The 21351-nt window shown below is 45.5% G+C and overlaps 1 protein-coding gene across 3 annotated transcripts in view; it reads left to right on the top strand.

Annotated features, from left to right (window-relative positions):
* The window catches only part of PPL (periplakin), a 453724-nt gene that overhangs the window by 203666 nt on the left and 228707 nt on the right, over window positions 1-21351 (top strand). For all 3 annotated transcript variants that reach the window (XM_069210696.1, XM_069210694.1, XM_069210695.1), the window contains exon 5: window positions 3919-4050. In XM_069210696.1, coding sequence (XP_069066797.1) covers window positions 3919-4050 — 132 coding nt within the window. The remainder of the gene's footprint in view (window positions 1-3918; window positions 4051-21351) is intronic.

A 21351-nucleotide genomic window follows, 5' to 3' on the forward strand; every position in this document is an offset into this window, starting at 1 on the left:
GCATCCTATGTTACACTAAGGTATTAAATCCTGCTTGACAGGTCTCCATGAGCTACATGTAATACTTAAGGCACACTAGAAAGGTAGAGAAAAAATATGCCAGGACAATTCTTGAAGATACCCTGTCCAGCTGCTGCAGGACTCTGCTTTTGTCCTATCAGATGTCTATCTCTAGGTTGTTGTGGGTACAATGCCTGCCTCAAACTGGGTTTTAGTGGTAGACGTGAGATGACACTAGGATTACCATAGTACACTCCCCCCCAACACACACAGTGTCCTCAGAACCTAAGATGAGTGTGGCAGAAGACTTTTGCGATCTTGGATTTGCCCTGCCACATTCTATTTTGGGCCTGTTTCCAGTTAAGTAGTAAGTACTGCAAATGTAGGAAGGCCAGGGCTCCATTGGTCAGTGAGGATTCAAGTGTGCCTTAGGATGTCCCCCACACACAGGCTGGTGAACCCTCCAAAGATGAACCCTAACCAAGCCTTCCTCAGAACATCTTCTGAACCTGTGGACGATGATGCTGTCTGGACCCTGAGAGGAGCCCCAGAGGACTGGACTTGCACTCTCTTGTACCCAGGACAAAGAAGAGGACTCCAAGGGTCAGTCAGCTGGCTGACTTCCTGTTTGGCTACAAGGGCACAACAAACTGAAAGAGCCCTTTTCCTTGAAGGACCTAGCTGACCAGTGGCAACTACACCTGCACTGGACCCAAATGTTGGCCTCTCTTTGACATCCTTGATTTTCTAAGTACCTTTCCTGAGGTCCTGCTGGACCCCTCCTGTCATGTGCTGAATCAGAATGTAAAATCTTTGACCGGGTTGAACCTGGTTGGAGTATTTGACCTGCGCTCCACCATAGTCATCTACAAATTATGTCTAAGACACTGGCCTACTGCAGCCACTGATGCTTTCTGCTTTTTGGCACTATTTCTATTGAGATCTTAAAAAAATTATATCCTTAGTTTCCCTTATTGGATTTTTGTCATGTTGGTGTTATCTTGTCATTTAAAGTTCGCTCTATTACACTAATTCGGTTTGGGATTTTTATTGTTTTGAATTTTGATTTTATTATTGTTTTGGTACTGCTTAAGTACTTTATACTGGACTCTAGGTTAAGCCAGTTTGCATCGTGCTATAAGTTGCCTTGTGGTTGAACGCAAGTTAATTTGGTGACTTTCATGGTTCACCCTGACAAGGGTTATTATTTCTTGAGAGTTACCCACCCCAAATAATAATCCTTTTTCTTACAGCTATAATTTCTGACTTTTGTCCTCTACCTCAATTATTTCAGCTCCAGGATACCCTGTTGATAATTGGTGTGCTCTATAAACCACAAATCAAATTCGGTCATATCATGTGTCTGTTATGACCACTCCCCATCTTCTTATGTCTGATTTCAGCTCTGTACTATCCCTTGTGCCGGATCATAATATGGCCACATCCAATGTTCCATCTCAGTTCCTTACCATGTGATTGATGTTAATACACTACCATCATAAATGTTCTTCATACCAGCGCTTTATCCAACAGTGTCCTATCCTCAGCCTGTCTCATCCCACAGTATGATTGGAGGTTCTTTGACATTTTTGTGTGCACACATCACCACTTGTTTTGTGTGCTTATCTTGAGTATAGCACCACTGACTCAGCTCATTAACTGCCCCATATCTCACAGCCATGCCACAAGTCACTTACTTCTGTCAAATTGGGCATATCACAGTATTTAAAGCACATCGCAATGCACAAACCCCGTTTTGCAATTCGATAACCTGGTTACCAAATCGCAAAACGGGTTTGCGACTCGCAATTAGTAAGGGGTGTTCCCTTCCTAATTGCAAGTCGCAGTGCAATATAGGATTGGTTTGGGACCACGAACGCGGTCGCAAACCAATCGCATTTTGCGCCCTTTTCAAATGGGTGGTAACCCATTTGCAAAAGGGAAGGGGTCCCCATGGGACCCCTGCCCCGTTGTCAATGACACTGTAAAACCTTATTCAGAGCAGGCCGTTTCATTTTTCGTTTTTATAATGCATCTTGTTTTCCTTTAAGGAAAACAGGCTGCATTAAAAAAAAAAAAAACTGCTTTATTAAAAAGCAGTCACAGACATGGTGGTCTGCTGTCCGCAGCAGGCCACCATCCCTGTGAGGGCCTCCATTCGCAAGGGGGTCGCAAATTGCGACCCACCTCATGATTATTCATGAGGTGGGCATTTGTGACCCCCTTGCGAATCGCAGATGGTGTCAGGGACACCATCCAACATTTCGAATTGCGAGTAGCTCTGACTCGCAATTTGCAGGTCGCAATTCTGAATGTTGCAACATGTGGCCCCAAGTGTTTTCTTCCTTGTGTGTAAGTACTGTGTGAATGTAGTGGTATTGCATGAGCTGTGGATGCCTCCTAGATAAGTCTTGGCTGCTCATCCTCAGCTACCTCTAGAGAGCCTGGCTTCTAGACACTGCCTACACTTCACTGAGAGGGGATACCTGGACCTGGTATAAGGTGTGAGTATCATAGGTACCCACCGGAAACCAGGCCAGTTTCCTACAGGTTGCAGCCACTGCTTCCTTCTCCTGTGCTGTAGACTATACTTCACTAAAGCTGCTATGCTTCAGTCCTGGACTCTGAAGCCATTAACTTCAAAGTAGGTGTTACAGTACAGTTTAAACATATTTGTTGGAATTTAAAGGCGCTTTTTATAAACAAAGTGACACCAATGCACAGTGCTTTATGTAGGAAACAGTTTTTACAACCTCAAAAACTCAACCGGTACAAACTCAAGTATTGTCAATAATAAAGTGCTTCTTTAAGCACTCTTATTGCCAAGACCGATTGGCTATGCCAATGCTTGTGTATCGTATACTGTTTTTTATTACCAAGCATTGAAAAAGGCCCATGTACAACAAATGATGCAATCTAGTCAACATTTTTAGTTTAGAATAGATTGCAAGCTGATACACATAATGATTATACAATATGTGAATAAGAGATTGCAAGGATTGTTTGTAAATGATTGCAAAAATTGTCCTTGGAATTTCATACAAGAGCAACCAGTGTAGATGATGGTTGATAGAGTACCTGTTTAACATTTCGAGTATTTGATTGGAAGAAGAACATAGATAGGAATGATTTAATTTATGATGTGTTTTGTTATTTGGCTAAAGTCCGGTGGGTTCCCTTTATTACTGTCTTCCAGCACAACTAGCCTAGTGCTACTGACTGTGATTTGGTGTCTGAGGACCCAACACAGAATCCCCTGTAGCAGTTGTAGTGTGGCATTGCTGGCTCAAGTGTTTGTTTATCTGGTTGTGTGACCAGTGATCATCTTGCACTTTAATGAGTATTGTACTTTTGAACTAGGTAATCTTCAAAATATGTGACGGCGTTCTGTTGCGTGGTTTGCAGCTGATGTAATTGATATTTGGATGTATTGTCTAATGATAATGTATCTGTTGTTGGTGTGGGTAGTTCTCTGATGATGTGATTTGTGTACAAGTGGATGGTCTTCTGGTAGTGCACAAACATCTAATCTTATGGTGACCTGCAGATTTTAGTCTACAGCACTGGTGGTATTCAGGGATGAAATTATGCAGCTAGTTTCCCTTTGTGACCACGGATGCTGGGCTGAATGATCATGTTTGGTTCGTTATGACTGTCTTCTTTAGCTTCTTGATAATGGTGACCCCTTGGCGGATTGTTGTGGGAGTGATAGACTGGGAAAGGCAGAGGGGTGAAAAAGGTGGGATAAATGTGTGTTTAATTTACTGAACAAAAACTTTTGATGAAGCTCACTATTAATGTATGTCGATGGTGTGCTGCACCACATTTTTTACAAGGCTAGCCCCACTTTGAGGCTTTTTAAAATGTGACTAAAACCTTCAGTTCGTTAACTATCCTGTGCTTTATTCTCCATTGCAGGCGGCACTCAGCAGCAAGGGCTTTGCCAATGATCTCCCTTCAGTCGACAGACAAGTTGAAGAACATAATCTTTTCCAGAAAGAGGTGGAGGCCGTTGGAGATCACATCAACAAAGAAAGAGAAGGCGACCCAGTAATGTTCCCTCTACTCTTCTTTTTTCAGCATTGTCTACTGCACTTCTCAATAGAAACACTGCTCTCTGTCCTGATTCTAGATCCACCTACGTTTTCCTGTGTCTCAGTGCCAAAGCCTCATTCTAATACCCCCTTTTTTCTAAAAAGTAATACCGAACCGAGTGATGCAGAAATTTCAAGTAGTATTTACTAGGTTGGGTAAAACCTCTGTATAATAAGTTTCACATCTCATAATGGTGGATAACACAGTTACGATTTACCAGCTGCACTTTGTAGCATATAAAGTAGTAATATGGTATTAATACATACTTAGTACAAAAAACAATTCACAAATCTACAAGTGTAGTTCTCCGGCTTTATTTGTTCTATCCTTTCTTTGAGGAGATCCACACATATGTATGTTCCTTACCTAGTAATAAATGTGGGAGGGACCAAGGGAGTGGTGGGAAAAAGGTGACTACTTATTACTAAATGGGAGGGGTTTAAGGAAGTATATATACCATAAAAGTAGCCAACATACTTCAGCTAAGACCTGGAGTAAGTCCGGCAACATCAATGGCCAGTTACTGGTACTGCAACACCCTTCCATAGAAAATTGTGAATGCAAAGACTTCAAATAGAACCTAATAGGAAATAATGTTAAAATACATGAATTAATGCTCGACCTCTTAAAAATATATATGCACCATATATATATCTATCTATATATATATCTACATAGATAGATAGATAGATAGATAGATAGATAGATAGATAGATAGATAGATAGATGGAAAATGTTTCTTACCCAGTAATCATCTGTTCGTGGCATGTAGAGCTGTAGATTCACATGCATGCACTGCATACTCCTGCTATCAGGGATCGAGTGATTCCTCCTTTCGGTGATACTGTGCATGGGCATCGACTCCTTTGTTAGATTGTTTTCCTGCTGGAGGGTGAGTAAAGGAGTCTAGAGGAAGTATAGAGAAAGAGATGTCCATGCAAATGCAACTACACATGTACAAATAGATACAAATATAATGTAACTGGAAAGACCACAGGTGTCCAGGGAATCTACAGCACCACATGCCACAAACAGATGCTTACAAGGTAAGTAACATTTTCCGTTCGATGGCATGTGTGGCTGTAGATACACATGCTCTGCATAGAGTGTAAAGCAGTCCCTCCATAATAGCGGTGGGTACCCTGTGAGAGTTGCATTTGACCGGAAAGGTGTTCGTAGCACAGCTTGACCTATGTTGGCTTGCTGACCTGCTAGTACAGCCACACAGTAATGCTTTGTAAATGTATGTGGTGTATACCATGTAGCTGCCTTACAAATGTCAGCTATAGGGATGTTTCCAAGGGAAGCCATAGTGGCACCCTTTTTCCTAGTAGAATGTGCTCTAGGAGTAACAGGTAACTGTCTCTTTGCTTTAGCATAGCATGTCTGTGTATACTTAATATTCCATCTAGCTATGTCTTTTTTTGGATATCGGACTGCTCTTGTAAGGTAGTGAAAAAGCTAAAAGAGCTGAGTAGTTTTCCTAAAGTCTTTGGTTCTGTTAGTGTAAAACATAAGTGTTCGTTTAACATCTAGAGTGTGGAGAGATCTTTGCACAACAGGCAGGCTGCAGAAAGAAGACTGGTAGTTCAATGGATTAGTTGAGATGGAATTGTGAAACCACTTTAGGAAAGAACTTCGGGTTTGTGCGAAGGACCATCTTGTCTCCATGAATTTGGAAGAAAGGCTCTTCCAAGGTTAGGGCCTGGAGCTCACTAACATGCTTGAGTGATGTCATGGCAACTAAGAAAAACACCTTTTAAGAAAGGTATTGAAAAGGACATGAATGAAGCGACTCAAAAGGAGGGCCTATGAGCCTGGTAAGCACAATAATGAGGTTCCAGGATGGTTCAGGAGGCACCCTGGGTGGAATAACCCTTTTAAGGCCTTCCATGAAAGCTTTAATGACTGGGATTCTAAACAAGGAACTACATTGTCTGTTCTGTCGATAAGAAGCTATAGCTGCAAGATGTAAGCGAATGGAAGTGTGAGCTAAATTTGCTTTTTGTAAATAGAGCAAATAACAAACAATGTTTTGAACAGTAGCTTTAATGGGGTCAATACATTTGGGTTGGCAGTAGCATACAAAATGTTTCCATTTTGCCGCATAACATGCTCTGGTTGTGGTTCTGTGGGCTTCCCTGAGAATGTCCATGCATTCTTCAGACAATCCTAAATAACCAAACTCTATGACTTCAGGAGCCATATCGCATGGTTGAGTGACGTGGAGCCTGGATGTCTGATGTGCCCTTGATTTTGAGTGAGAAGCTCCAGCCTGTTGGGAAGCTTCTCATCGGGGACTACTGATGGGTCCAGAAGTGTGGTGAACCATGGTTGACACACCCACGTGGGAGCTACAAGGATCATGGTGGGATATGTTTGCCTGATCCTCTGAACCAGAAATGGAATGAGATGGAGAGGTGGAAAAGAGTATGCAAATATCCTTGACCAGTTCATCCGTAGAGCGTTGCCCTTGGATAGAGGGTCTGGATTTTCTGGAGAAGCTTGGGCATTTTGGATTTTACTGCTGTGGCTAAAAGGTCTGTCTGAGGGGTTCCCCACTTTGTGAAGTATGTTTGAAGGACTCGTGGGTGGAGTTCCCATTCATGCAATTGTTGCTGCATCCTGCAGAGCAGGTCTGCAGAGTTGTTGTCCATACCTGTGAGATACTCTGCCACCAGGTGAGATGTAACAATTGGGACAACTGTGTCCCCACCTATTTCTGTAGATAATACATGGCTGTCATGTTTTCCATGCAGACTAAGACACCCTTGTGAGACAAGTGATTAAGAAAAGCTTTGAGGACTAGAAACACTGCCTGAAGCTTGAGGTAATTGATGTATAGGGATTGATGACTGAGATCCCAGAGGCCTTGTACTGTGAGTTCTTGAAGGTGAGCACCCCAGTCCGTCAGTGATGCATCTGTGGTCAGAATGACCTGAGGCACAGGATCCAGAAAAGGTCACCCTTTCAATGGGTTGGTGGTGTTCCATCATTGCAGAGCGTGGTAAGTATGGCGGTCTAACAACACTAGATCTTCCAGGTGACCCATGACTGAGACCACTGATGAGACAGACACTGTTGTAGGGGAAGCATGTGGAGTCTGGCATGGGGAACAATGGCAATGCAGGACGCCATCATCCCTTACAGGGGCATAATAGTCCTAACTGTGTATGTGCAATTCTCCTGAAGGTGGAGTAGAAGTGTGAAGGAGATTCACTGTCAGCTGAATGTGATATTGGCGCTGTTGTAAGGTATTGACTTTGATGAGGCAGTCGTCTAGGTAAGGAAACACATGTATGTTCTTTCTTCTGAAGGGTGTGGCAGCTAGCACTTTGTGAAGACTTTGGGCGCAGTTGTGACTCAGAAAGACATGACTTTGAACTGGTAATGTTTGCCTGCAACCACATATCTTAGGTAATTTCAGTGTGCAGGGTGGATGGCAGTATGAAAGTAGGTGCCCTTTAGATCTAGAGCCATCATAAAGTTGCCTTGTTGCAGAAGTGGAGTAACATCTTGAAGAGTAACCATGTTCTTAGAGAATGCACTGGTTTAATGGTCTGAGGTCCAGATTATGCCTGAGAGGACCATTATTTTTTGGAATGATAAAGTATAGGGAGTATACCCCTAAACCTTGGTGTTGTAAGGGAACAGGCTTGATGGCCCCTTTGAGAAGAAGGGATTGAACCTTTTGTTTGAGAAGGGTGAGGTTCTTGTGGGATAGCCTGGGAGTGCAAGGGGGGATGTTTGGAGGAGTGGTAATGAGCTACAGACAATAACTATGTTGTATAATGGAAAGGACCCATTAGTCCATGGTGATGTTGACCCATTCGGAATGAAAATCTTTAAGCCGTTCCCTGATAGGTGTGAAGTCAGTGGAGCGAAGATGGAGGTAGTCACTGTTTTGCAGTAGAGGAAGAGCCTCAGAAGTCAGTGCTGACCTCTGCCCTTGTTGTTGTCTCTGTAGGAACCATTATAGAAACCCCCAGAATACGAGGGTGGAGACTGCTTGGTTTGGGAAGTAGACCCCTCTGAGGATGTGGATTTGTAAGCCTCTCTGAAAGTGGGGTGATGAAAAGTGCCCCTTTGTGTGGGGGACTGTAGCGCACCCATGGCCTTAGCAGCGAGTGTGTCTTTTTTCAGCTTCTCAAGGGTAGAATCCACTTGAGGGCCAGAAAGATGTTCCTTATCAAGGGGCATGTTGAGGACTGCTTGCTGTACCTCTGGTTTGAAACCAGAGCATCTGAGCCACGTGTGCTTTCTTATTAGGACACTTGTATTGATGCCAAGTGCAGCTGTATCTGCGGGGTCTAGGGCACAGCGTATAGAATTATTAGGTATTGTTTGCCCTTCTGCAACAATTTTCTGCCCTCTTTTGAGATGCTCCACTGGGAGAAATTGAAGGAGCTCCTCCATTTCACGACTGGGGGTGAATGTTTGAAAAGTTTCAGCATTCCGTCCATCAACCTTTAGTGCTGGTAAAGTTGTCCTAAGTGGTCAGGCATGCCCAGACGTGGGTCCCTTGCTCACTGTGGCACCAGATTCAAGCTAGCCTTGCTAATGAGGGGTGAAACCCTGAGACCGGTCCCAGGATGCTTGTTTCCGGTCCAGGGAGGACCTGGCCTGGCAGTTTGGGCACCACTGTTCCCATGGTGAGCAGGGTCAAGACTGATTTGCATATGGCAGGATGCAAACTGGGGTGGCATGGTGAGCAAAAGAACAATGGATTTAACCCAGATCTGTGACTAGGGGTGAGTGTTTGAAAGGTTTCAGCCCTTCGTCCATCATCCTTTAGTGTTGCTCCTCCATTTCATCCCAGTGAGCCCGGTCAGGTCTAGCCAATAGCACCTGTGAGTTTGGTAATACACCAATGGTTAGCTGCCTGTGCAGCCACTCTCTTGCCAGCAGCATCTATTTTCTTACTCTCCTTCTGAGGAGGCGGAGAGTCCCTTGTGGCCTGGCTATTGGCATGTTTTCATGCAGTGGTGGCTACTATGAAATCTGGAGGGGCCTGTGACCTAATGTATAATGAATCTGAGGGAACTGGCTTATATTTCTTGTCTACTCTGGTGGTGATAACCCTAGAGTGGATGTGCCCCTTGAACATTTCCTCAGCATGACGACGGATGCCAGGGAGCATGAAGAGAAATAGGATAGCCCTGTGGGTAAATGTAAGCATATCAAACAGGAAGTCCTGTTTAATAGGGTCCCTGTGTAGCTCCACATTGTGGAAAGCAGCTGCCCTTGCCACTACCTGCTGGTAGTGAGGGGCGTGTGGGGTACAAGTATGAATCATTGGACAGAATGGGGTCAGTGTCATAAGTGTCCCATGGATCTGGGTCATGCTGTGTCCCTCCCAAATCTTCCCCAACAAATAAAGAGAATCCCTGAGGGATATAACCTCCCGCAGTAGGCAGTTGAATGAGGAGGGGAGGCAGGTGGAGGAGAAGAAGGGAGTGGAGGAGGTGTAGAAGGTGAATTAGGAAGAGGATGTGGGGAAGGCTTGTGACGTGTGCTAGGGGCCTTTTCCTTGCTAGTCTTCTGTGGAGGTTGAGCATTGTCCAAAGCTTCTTGGAAAGGCAGCTTTCTTCTGATGGTACAGGGGGAGAAGCAATAATGCATCCTGTAACCTTCTGGATATGGAGGCAGCGCTGACGAGAGTCCATAGTCTACAGAGTGGATTCCACAGGAGAAGGTGTAGCTGAAGACTGACCAGAATCTTTCTGCTCTGAGGTTTTCGGATCTGTGGATTTCGGCTCCAAAGTCTTCAGTCTGCGCAATTTGGTCAGCACCGATGTGGAGGCGATAGCCGGTCGGGTCGGAGCTGAAGTTCAGACCGAGATGGAAGCAATTTTTCAGACTGAGGTGCTGGAGGTCGAAGCCAAAGATGATGTCTTTGTCTTCGCTATTTTTGGAGCCTGTTGAAATTTAGCGTGACACCGAGGACAGAAACAAAACTGCGTTCATTCCATCAGTGCAGCTTAATGGTTGGTGCAGCGTTTTGAGGTAGTGCCAAGAAGGCTGAGGAAGCCCCAGAGGGTGGTCAGCCGGTGCCCAGACCAAGGATTCAAGACAAACACTTAGATAGGAATGCACAATTGTAACACAATACCATCGAAAAAGAAAAGGCAGAAAGAAAGGTTTTGAACCGCAGCGAGTCGAAAGACAGAGCGAAGACACACACGTCCGAACCCCACGGCAGAGAGAAAACAATCTAACAAAGGAGTCGCTGCTCATGTACAGTATCACCGAGAGGAGGAGTAACTCGATTCCGTGACTCAAAACACTCCTTCCATGCTTTATTTATTTTATTTATTTTTTTGTTTATTGATTTTTCATATTTTTTGGCTTGGGGCGTAGTATTTAGGGAAGCTATAGGACATTGTGTCTGGGAACAACTAGCCTGTCCTGTAGTCGATGTTAATATTATTTTCCCCTGCTGTGTTTATTCATTTTCGATCGGTCACATCTAACATGTAATGACTTATGAGTGCAATTAATGTGGAATTTCACCTTCAGTTGGGGGGTTTCCATGACTTGCTGACTATGACCTTTCATTGTCCTTGGCATTGTGTCCCTTTCATCTAGGTACCTGTTGGATGTTTGTATTTGCCCACTTGGGCTTGACGGACATTTATTAATTTATTTAATTGTGTAATTTTCGGTTCGATGGCATCTGTCGCTGTAGATACGCATGTTTTGCAATAGCTCGCCATCTGGTGTTGGGCCGGAGTGTTACAAGTTGTTTTTCTTCGAAGAAGTCTTTCGAGTCACGGGACCGAGTGACTCCTCCTTTTGTGTCCATTGCGCATGGGCGTCGACTCTATCCTCGATTGTTTTTTTTCCGCCATCGGGTTCGGACGTGTTCCTGTCGCTCCGAGTTTCGGAACGGAAAGATAGCTAAATTCGGAAGATTTTCGTCGGTATTGTTGCGTTCGGGATCGGCGTAGTTCGATTCAATACCGCATCGAAGATCGAAGAGCTCCGGTGCCCTTCGGGGTAGTTTTTCGATCCCCCGTCGGGGCCTGGTCGGCCCGACCGCGTGCTGAAGAACGCCGATGGAACGGACCCCGTTCTGTTTCTGTCCCAAATGCCACAACAAGTACCCCTATACAGACCAACACTTGGTCTGTAACCTGTGCCTGTCACCTGAGCACAGTGAAGACACCTGCGAGGCCTGTCGTGTGTTCCGGTCCCGAAAAACACTCTGAGACCGTCGAGCCAGAAGACTTCAAATGGCGTCCGCGCCGATAGCCCACCGAGAGTTCGAGGAACAAGAAGAGGAAGGTACCTTCTCGATCCACGAATCGGACTCCGAGGAATTCGATGACCCACAAACCGTGAGTAAGACGTCGAAAACAACACATAAGAAGATTGACAAGGCCCAGGGGACGCCACTGCCACCAGGCCATGGCTCGACCCATAAATTCGGTGACCGACCGTCGGCACCGAAAAAGGCCCAAACAGTGCCGAGACAGTCCGACTCCGGTCGAGACACCTGTACGCAGCCTTCTCGGGACCGAGAAAGTGCTGGAGACAAGCATCGACACCGAGATAGCGGTGTAGACACGGCTCGACGCCGAGACAGCAGCACCGACGAAGATCGACGCCGAGAGGTTTCGGCCCCGAAAAAAAGAAAAGTCAGCTCGGAGCCGAAAAAAGATGCAGACAGGGTTTCGGCGCCAAAACAACCTGCAACCGACCCAGTTTCAGGCTCTTATACAGAGGAGCATTCACTAACCTCCCAAATGCGAAAGCATAGGTTCGAGGAAGAGCTGCAATCTACCGATGTAGACCATACGCAAAAGCGTATCTTCATACAGGAGGGAACAGGGAAAATAAGCACCCTTCCCCCTATTAGAAGAAAGAGAAGACTGGAGTTCCAAACTGAACAAACACCACAAACAAAGGTGGTGAAAAAGGTTACTCCACCACCCTCTCCTCCACCTGTAATTCACGTCTCACCAGCACAAACTCCATCACATTCCCCAGCTCACACCACCATGAGCCAGGGTGACCAGGATCAGGACGCATGGGACTTATACGACGCCCCAGTGTCAGATAACAGCCCGGAGGCATACCCTACAAAGCCATCTCCACCAGAAGACAGCACTGCGTATTCTCAAGTGGTGGCTAGAGCAGCACAATTTCACAATGTAAGCCTCCACTCAGAACAGGTCGAGGATGACTTTTTATTCAACACCCTCTCCTCCACCCACAGCTCCTACCAAAGCCTGCCTATGCTCCCTGGTATGCTCCGGCACGCAAAAGAAATTTTTAAGGAGCCGGTCAAAAGTAGGGCAATCACACCAAGAGTGGAAAAAAAGTATAAGGCGCCCCCTACAGACCCTTTTTTCATCACTGCACAGCTGCCACCAGATTCCGTCGTTGTAGGAGCAGCTAGGAAAAGGGCCAACTCCCACACATCTGGGGATGCACCACCCCCGGATAAAGAAAGCCGCAAGTTCGATGCAGCTGGAAAGAGAGTCGCAGCACAAGCTGCAAACCAGTGGCGCATCGCCAACTCTCAAGCACTACTTGCGCGCTATGACAGAGCCCATTGGGATGAGATGCAACACCTCATTGAACATCTACCCAAAGACCTACAAAAAAGGGCAAAGCAAGTGGTTGAGGAAGGTCAAAACATTTCAAACAACCAGATACGCTCCTCCATGGACGCAGCAGACACAGCTGCAAGGACAATTAATACATCCGTGACCATCAGAAGGCATGCATGGCTACGAACGTCTGGGTTTAAACCAGAGATACAGCAGGCAGTTCTCAATATGCCTTTCAATGAAAAAGAACTGTTCGGTCCAGAAGTGGACACAGCGATAGAAAAACTTAAAAAGGACACGGACACTGCTAAAGCAATGGGCGCACTCTACTCCCCGCAGAGCAGAGGAAACTACGGCACCTTCCGCAAGACACCCTTTAGAGGGGGGTTTCGGGGTCAGGCCACACAAGCCAGCACCTCACAGGCAACACCGTCCAGTTACCAGGGACAGTACAGGGGAGGCTTTCGGGGCCAATACAGAGGAGGGCAATTCCCTAGGAATAGGGGAAAATTTCAAAGCCCCAAAACCCCTGCAACTAAGCAGTGACTCACATGTCACTCATCCCCTCCACACAACACCAGTGGGGGGAAGAATAGGTCATTATTACAAAGCATGGCAGGAAATCACTACAGACACTTGGGTTCTAGCAATTATCCAACATGGTTATTGCATAGAATTTCTACAATTCCCTCCAAACATACCACCAAGAGCACAAAATTTATCACAACATCATTCCGAGCTCCTGGAGACAGAAGTTCAAGCACTATTGCAAAAGAATGCAATCGAATTAGTACCAAACACACAAATAAACACAGGAGTTTATTCACTGTACTTCTTAATACCAAAGAAGGACAAAACGCTAAGACCAATCCTAGACCTCAGGATAGTAAACACATACATCAAATCAGACCACTTTCACATGGTCACACTACAAGAAATGCTACCATTGCTCAAACTACACGACTACATGACAACCTTAGACCTCAAAGACGCGTATTTCCATATACCAATACATCCATCGCACAGGAAATACCTAAGGTTTGTATTCAAAGGAATACATTACCAATTCAAAGTATTGCCTTTCGGTTTAACAACAGCACCAAGAGTCTTTACAAAATGTCTAGCAGTAGTCGCTGCACACATCAGAAGGCAGCAAATACATGTATTCCCGTATCTAGACGACTGGCTAATCAAGACCCATTCGTTATCAAAGTGCTCACACCACACAAATCAAATCATACAAACCCTCTACAGACTGGGGTTCACCGTCAACTTCGCAAAATCCAACATCCTGCCGTGCAAAGTACAATAGTACCTAGGAGCCATAATAAACACAACAAAAGGAGTAGCCACTCCAAGTCCACAAAGAATTCAAAACTTCAACAACATCATACAACGCATGTATCCAACACAAAAGATACAAGCAAAGATGATATTACAACTCCTAGGCATGAGGTCTTCATGCATAGCCATTGTCCCAAACGCAAGACTGCACATGAGGCCCTTACAACAGTGCCTAGCATCACAATGGTCACAAGCACAGGGTCACCTTCTAGATCTGGTGTTAATAGACCGCCAAACTTACCTCTCGCTTCTATGGTGGGACAATATAAATTTAAACAAAGGGCGGCCTTTCCAAGACCCAGTGCCACAATACGTAATAACAACAGATGCTTCCATGACAGGGTGGGGAGCACACCTCGATCAACACAGCATACAAGGACAATGGAACGTACATCAAACAAAACTGCATATAAATCACCTAGAACTGCTAGCAGTTTTTCAAGCACTAAAGGCTTTCCAACCAATAATAGTTCACAAATACATTCTCGTCAAAACAGACAACATGACAACAATGTATTATCTAAACAAGCAAGGGGGGACACACTCAACACAGTTGAGCCGGTTGGCACAAAAGATATGGCATTGGGCAATTCACAACCAAATTCGCCTAATAGCACAGTTTATCCCAGGGATTCAGAATCAACTCGCAGACAATCTCTCTCGAGATCACCAACAGGTCCACGAATGGGAAATTCACCCCCAAACTCTGAACACTTACTTCAAGATCTGGGGAACACCTCAGATAGACTTGTTTGCGACAAAAGAGAACGCAAAATGCCAAAACTTCGCATCCAGATACCCACACAGGCAGTCCCAGGGCAATGCCCTATGGATGAACTGGTCAGGGATATTTGCCTACGCTTTTCCTCCTCTCCCTCTCCTTCCTTATCTGGTAAACAAACTCAGTCAAAACAAACTCAAACTCATATTAATAGCACCAACTTGGGCAAGGCAACCCTGGTACACAACGCTGCTAGACCTATCAGTAGTACCACACATCAAACTGCCCAACAGACCGGATCTGTTAACTCAACACAACCAACAGATCAGGCACCCAGATCCAGCATCGCTGAATCTAGCAATCTGGCTCCTGAAATCCTAGAATTCGGACACTTACAACTTACACAAGAGTGTATGGAAGTCATAAAGCAAGCCAGAAGGCCATCCACCAGGCACTGCTATGCAAGTAAATGGAAGAGGTTTGTTTGCTACTGCCATATTAATCAAATCCAACCATTACACGCAACTCCAAAAGATGTAGTGGGTTACTTGCTTCACTTACAAAAATCTAACCTAGCTTTCTCTTCCATTAAAATACACCTTGCAGCAATATCTGCATACCTGCAGACTACCTATTCAACTTCCCTTTATAGGATACCAGTCATTAAAGCATTCATGGAGGGCCTTAAAAGAATTATTCCACCAAGAACACCACCTGTTCCTTCATGGAACCTAAATGTTGTCCTAACTAGACTTATGGGTCCACCTTTCGAACCCATGCACTCCTGCGAAATACAGTTCCTAACCTGGAAGGTTGCATTTCTCATCGCCATTACTTCCCTAAGAAGAGTAAGCGAGATTCAGGCGTTTACAATACAAGAACCTTTTATACAACTACACAAGAATAAGGTCGTCCTGAGGACTAATCCTAAATTTTTACCAAAGGTTATTTCACCGTTCCATCTAAATCAAACAGTGGAACTTCCAGTGTTCTTCCCACAGCCAGATTCCGTAGCTGAGAGGGCACTACATACATTAGATGTCAAAAGAGCATTAATGTATTACATTGACAGAACTAAAAACATCAGAAAGACTAAACAACTATTTATTGCATTCCAAAAACCTCATGCAGGAAACCCAATATCAAAACAAGGTATAGCCAGATGGATAGTTAAATGCATCCAAATCTGCTACCTTAAAGCTAAACGACAGCTGCCCATTACACCAAGGGCACACTCAACCAGAAAGAAAGGTGCTACCATGGCCTTTCTAGGAAACATCCCAATGCAAGAAATATGTAAGGCAGCCACATGGTCTACGCCTCACACATTCACCAAGCACTACTGTGTAGACGTGTTATCCGCACAACAAGCCACAGTAGGGCAAGCCGTATTAAGAACATTGTTTCAGACTACTTCCACTCCTACAGGCTGAGCCACCGCTTTTGGGGAGATAACTGCTTACTAGTCTATGCAAAACATGCGTATCTACAGCGACAGATGCCATCGAACTGAAAATGTCACTTACCCAGTGTACATCTGTTCGTGGCATCAGTCGCTGTAGATTCGCATGTGCCCACCCGCCTCCCCGGGAGCCTGTAGCAGTTCGGAAGTTACCTTCAACTATTTGTATATATATCATTTCAACCTTATATAGGTACATACTTAGTCACTCCATTGCATGGGCACTATTACTACAATACAACTCCTACCTCACCCTCTGCGGGGAAAAACAATCGAGGATAGAGTCGACGCCCATGCGCAATGGACACAAAAGGAGGAGTCACTCGGTCCCGTGACTCGAAAGACTTCTTCGAAGAAAAACAACTTGTAACACTCCGGCCCAACACCAGATGGCGAGCTATTGCAAAACATGCGAATCTACAGCGACTGATGCCACGAACAGATGTACACTGGGTAAGTGACATTTTCATTTTCAGTTGAGGGTACATACTCAATATCAATGACAATAGCTTATGTTATTTAGAGATGCCTTAATGAGGGCCACAACATTGCAAATGTTTTTACATTCTGATGTATGTAGGTTACTTTATTATGTGACATTTACCCGTTTCAAGATGGCACCTACAATAACATGTTACGATTTTTCCATCTTCACTGTTTATGTCTTGCATATACTTGATGTATGTTGGTTATGTGGTATGTGATCAAGGCCGTGGTGACGGCTGAAGCCTGTCTGTCTCTGGAGTAAAATCCTTCACATGTAATATGAGTGAGGCATTTCATTTGGGAAGTTGGATTAATATTTTGCCGGTGTGCTCCTCCCCCCATGGGTATCAGGTCCTATATATATATATTTATGCCTTTTAGTTTAGTGTTGGTTTATGTATATGTATTATTTAAGGTAAAATATATAGATAATGCTTTAATTTAAAAATATTTGAACAAAAAATAATAAATTCAGTTACATTAATTCTATAGATAGTGTTTTGTAATTTGTAAGACACAATATGTAAATGTAAACATTTTACTTTAGGTGGATTTTTTTATGATTCAAATCTGTTTATTCGTATTTCAAACAATACAACATACAACCACTGACATCCAGTGGCTGGTGGGTAAAACATGGGCTAGACCAAGGGTAGGGAACGGGGAGGTGGAGGGAAGATTACATTAAACAACCTCACTAAGTGCTGCTTTAGCCTGTATTTTGGAGCATGAGAGAGGACAACAGAGGGTAGGGCCCCTTTAGGCTCATGGGGTAGTGTGCCGGGATCGTGTGAGGCCTAATATGCGTAAGTAGGAAGGGCAGGTGAGTTCTCTAAATTTGTCAGACAGGAAGCGCACACAGATTCCCCAGTTTTTCTCAAATTTTGGCAATGTGTGTGTTACACTGGCTGTTAATTATTTCATGCCCAAAAGATCCCACAGTTTATGGATCCATTGCAAGTGTGTTGGAGTATGATCTGTCCCCCAGTATGCCAGTATGACTTGTTTAGCCACGCCCAGTGCCAAGGTGATCGCTCGTCCCTTTGACGAGGCGAGTGGGTATGTGAGTGGGTTTGGTAGCCCCAGAAAGATGTAGCTAGGGAATCTCAGTAGATCTGTGTTCCAAATTTTGTTAATGTCGGCCAGCACTGCTTCCCAGTATGACCGTAATTGGGGGCAGTGCCACAACACATGCACTACTTTGCCAAGCAGTCCGCAGTGTCTCCAACATAGTCCATCCGCACCCCTCTTCCAACTAGCCACTCTAGCCGGTGTGTAATACCAATAGTGAACTGTTTTGATCAACGTCTCCTGTCCCCTCGCGCTAGTTGCCGATTTATATGCTCTGTGCCAGATATCCCTCCATACCTTGTCTGTGAAGTTGCGGTCGCACTCCTGTTCCCATTGTTTCTGTGCCGGGGACTTATTAAATTCTGAAGAGGTCTTGAGGAATTTGTAAATATCTGAGAGGATACGCTTGTCTTCTGAGCGGGAAATCAGCCACTTTTCAAAGCTGGATAATGGGCGGCTCCCATGAGGGTGGGTGTTTGGCTGTAGAAGCCAGTGCCTTAAGGCCAAGTATTGCCATCAAGCAGTGGAGGGTAGATCATAACATGTTTGCACTTGCGAAAAGTCCATGAGGCCCTCCGCATCAAAGACATCTCCCAGCCTCATGCAACCCGCATTTTGCCAAGTGTGAAATGAGGCGCTCTGTGGTGCGGGGGGAATCTCTGGGTTACCTATGAAAGGAGTCAGGGGCGATATGAGAAAGGACAGGTTGTGTCGTGCCTGGACTGCATCCCAGACTCCCAGAGTAGCTCTTAGGACAGAGGAAACATATACGCCCGACGGTCTATGGCGTTTAGGCAGCCAGCGTACCTTCCATATGTGGATGCCGGCCACTGCTTTATCACTCAACCACCAGTGCTTCTCTGTGCGGGGTCTGGCCCACTCTACAGTGTATTGCAGCTGAGCCGCCTGGTAATATTTCTTTACACACTGGATGCCCAGTCCTCCCTCACCTGGAGACAGATATGTGTGTTTCCCAGCAATTCGGACCTTTTTGTCTCCCCAAATAAAATTATCTATTAGCCATTGTAGATTAGCAAGGACTCAGGGGGGACGCTGTAGCGGCAGGGTTTGCATGACGTACAGCATCTTTGGAAGCAGTGACATCTTAACTGCCGCTAGTCTGCCCAACCAAGATAGTAGATATTTCTTCCAGGCTATTAGGTCTGCCCTGGACCCCTGTAAGACTTTAGTGTAGTTGCTATCTAACGTACGCCCCTGCGTCGGGGCATCTGGAGTCCCAGGTTAGTAACTCCCTGAGGTGCCCACGTAAATGGAAAATGTTGTTCCAGATATGTCTGGTCGACTTTCAGAAGCATGATGTTGACGATGCTGGATTTCACATAGTTGATTCGACAGCCTACGGCTTCCTCGAATCTCTCCAGTTCCCCCATCAGTGGAGGTAGGGGGACTTGGGATACGTCAACACCAGCATCACGTCATCGGCATATAGTGCTAGTTTGTGCTCCCTACTGCCCATTCTCAGGCCTTTAATATCCCGACAGGTTCTCCTGTTGATAGCAAAGGTGGTTGATGATATGCCGTTCACCCTGGCTGCCGCTCTTGGGGATTTATAACTGGCCCACACCCATCTACTAAATCTCTCTCCCAGTCCCATTCTAGTGAGAACCAACTGTAGGTATGGCCAGTGTACTCTATCAGATGCTTTCTCCGCGTCGACCAAGAGAAGTGCCATGGGGGTTTGGGAGCGGGGGCCTTGTTGACCAAGCGACACAGGTGTTTAGTGTTATCACTGCAATTCCGTTTGGGGGATAAAACCTTCTTGGTCTGGGCCAATTAGGTGTTGCATATAGGGGTCCACTCGCGCTGCCAGAATTCCCGTATATATCCTTGCATCTACATTTAATAGCGAGATGGGAGGGTATGATGAGCACCAATTAGGGTCCTCTCTTGGTTTAGGAATGACAATAATAGTGGCCTGAAGCATAGAGTCTGTTAGGGTTCCAATTACACTAAATGAGTTGTAGAGTCTTGTTAAGATAGGTGCTAGAGTTGGGGCAAAGGTCTTGTAAAAGGCTGCCGTATAGCCATCTGGGCCTGGTGCTTTGTCTAAGGCCAATTTGGTATGGCTTGCAGCACTTCCCCAACCTCAATATGCTTTTCTAAAGCTAGGGACTGTGGAGTGGCGAGACTGTTCAGAGGCAGTTGGTCCAGAAAGGAGTCTTCCTGGCTTGGGTCCAGGCAGTCAGCCGCGTACAGTGTGGTGTAGAAATGTTTAAAACACCTGTGCTGTATGGGTATCTTGTGTTACCCTATTGCCCTGAGAGTCTGTCACCTCTACCACCCGCTGATGGAGGGTTTGAGCACGGAGTGGGTGGGCAAGTAAAAGACCCGCTTTATTCCTCTCCCATAGAATTTCTGTTTTAAGCGTAGAATAGCGTATTCCGCTTTTCTTAAATCTAGGGCTTTGAGCTGTTTGTGGCCGGCTGTTAGCTGACTCCTGATTCTGCATGCACCAGTGCATTTGTGTTCCGCCTCCAAATTCCTGACCTCAGACTCTAGTTCTAGTTCTAGTTCTAGTTCTCTCCTATCCATGTTCAACCTGGCCGCCTTTGTAATGAAGGCACAGCAAATCACTGCCTTTAGTGTGTCCCACAGCAGGGCAACCGGGACTTACGGGTTATCGTTAGTTTGTAGGAACCGCGTGATAGCTAGAGTTATTTCTGAAATCGTCTCATCCTTGCGCAGAAGTGTAGGGTTTAAATGCCAGGAATTCTGTTGTATTGGTGACCCTGGCAGGCGGCAGATGAGTGAGAGGGGCGAGTGATCCGACAGGGCTGCCACCCCAATGTCTGCCGCTGTGGGGTATGTACACAAATGGTGTGAGAGGAGAAAGTAATCAATCCGGGTGTGGGACTGGTGAACCACAGAAAGGAAGGTGTAGCCCTTATCTAGAGGGTGACATTGCTGCCAAATGTCTACGAGGCCCGCCTCTGTCAGCAACTGTCTGAATGTCGAGGAGTGTGCAGCCGCCTGTCCAACCCTCTGTGTGGACCTGTCCAATGTGGCATGTGGAGCCAAATTCAAGTCCCCTCCGATCATAATATCTCAATCTGGTGTGGTCAATATGTGCCCTATAGCCTCCTCTAAGAACGCGTCCTGCTGGGAGTTTGGTGCGGAAATGATTGCTAATGTGAACGTGTGTCCTTGAGTGTTAATGCGCAAAGAGAGCACCCTACCCACACTTTCAAACTGGGTCTAAATCACTTGGCTTGGGAAATGCTTGGACATTAGGATTGCTATGCTGGCTGTTTTCTTAGGGCTGGAGGTGCTCCAAGCAGATAAGTCTATTGTATAAGGCAAATGTCACATTGCACATCTCTGAGGAAGGGAAGGAGCACCAAGCGTTTGACCGGGGCATTCAACTCTCGAACGTTTAGGCTTAGGATCTTAACCATAGGTATGTAAGCGGGGCTGCTTCATTGTTATTGGAGGGTGGAGGGGCCCTCTTGTGTCCCTTCAAGATCTGTTACGCGTGTGTGCAAGTCATGCCATGTTCCTACTGTTTGGGCTACTTGTGAGGAGAACATAGAGACATTCAAACAACAGATTAACTGGTAGATTCCCTGCCTGGGAACCTGCATCTGAGACGTAAC

The sequence above is a fragment of the Pleurodeles waltl genome, chromosome 10 (genome assembly GCF_031143425.1).
Source record: "Pleurodeles waltl isolate 20211129_DDA chromosome 10, aPleWal1.hap1.20221129, whole genome shotgun sequence".
NCBI lineage: Eukaryota > Metazoa > Chordata > Amphibia > Caudata > Salamandridae > Pleurodeles > Pleurodeles waltl.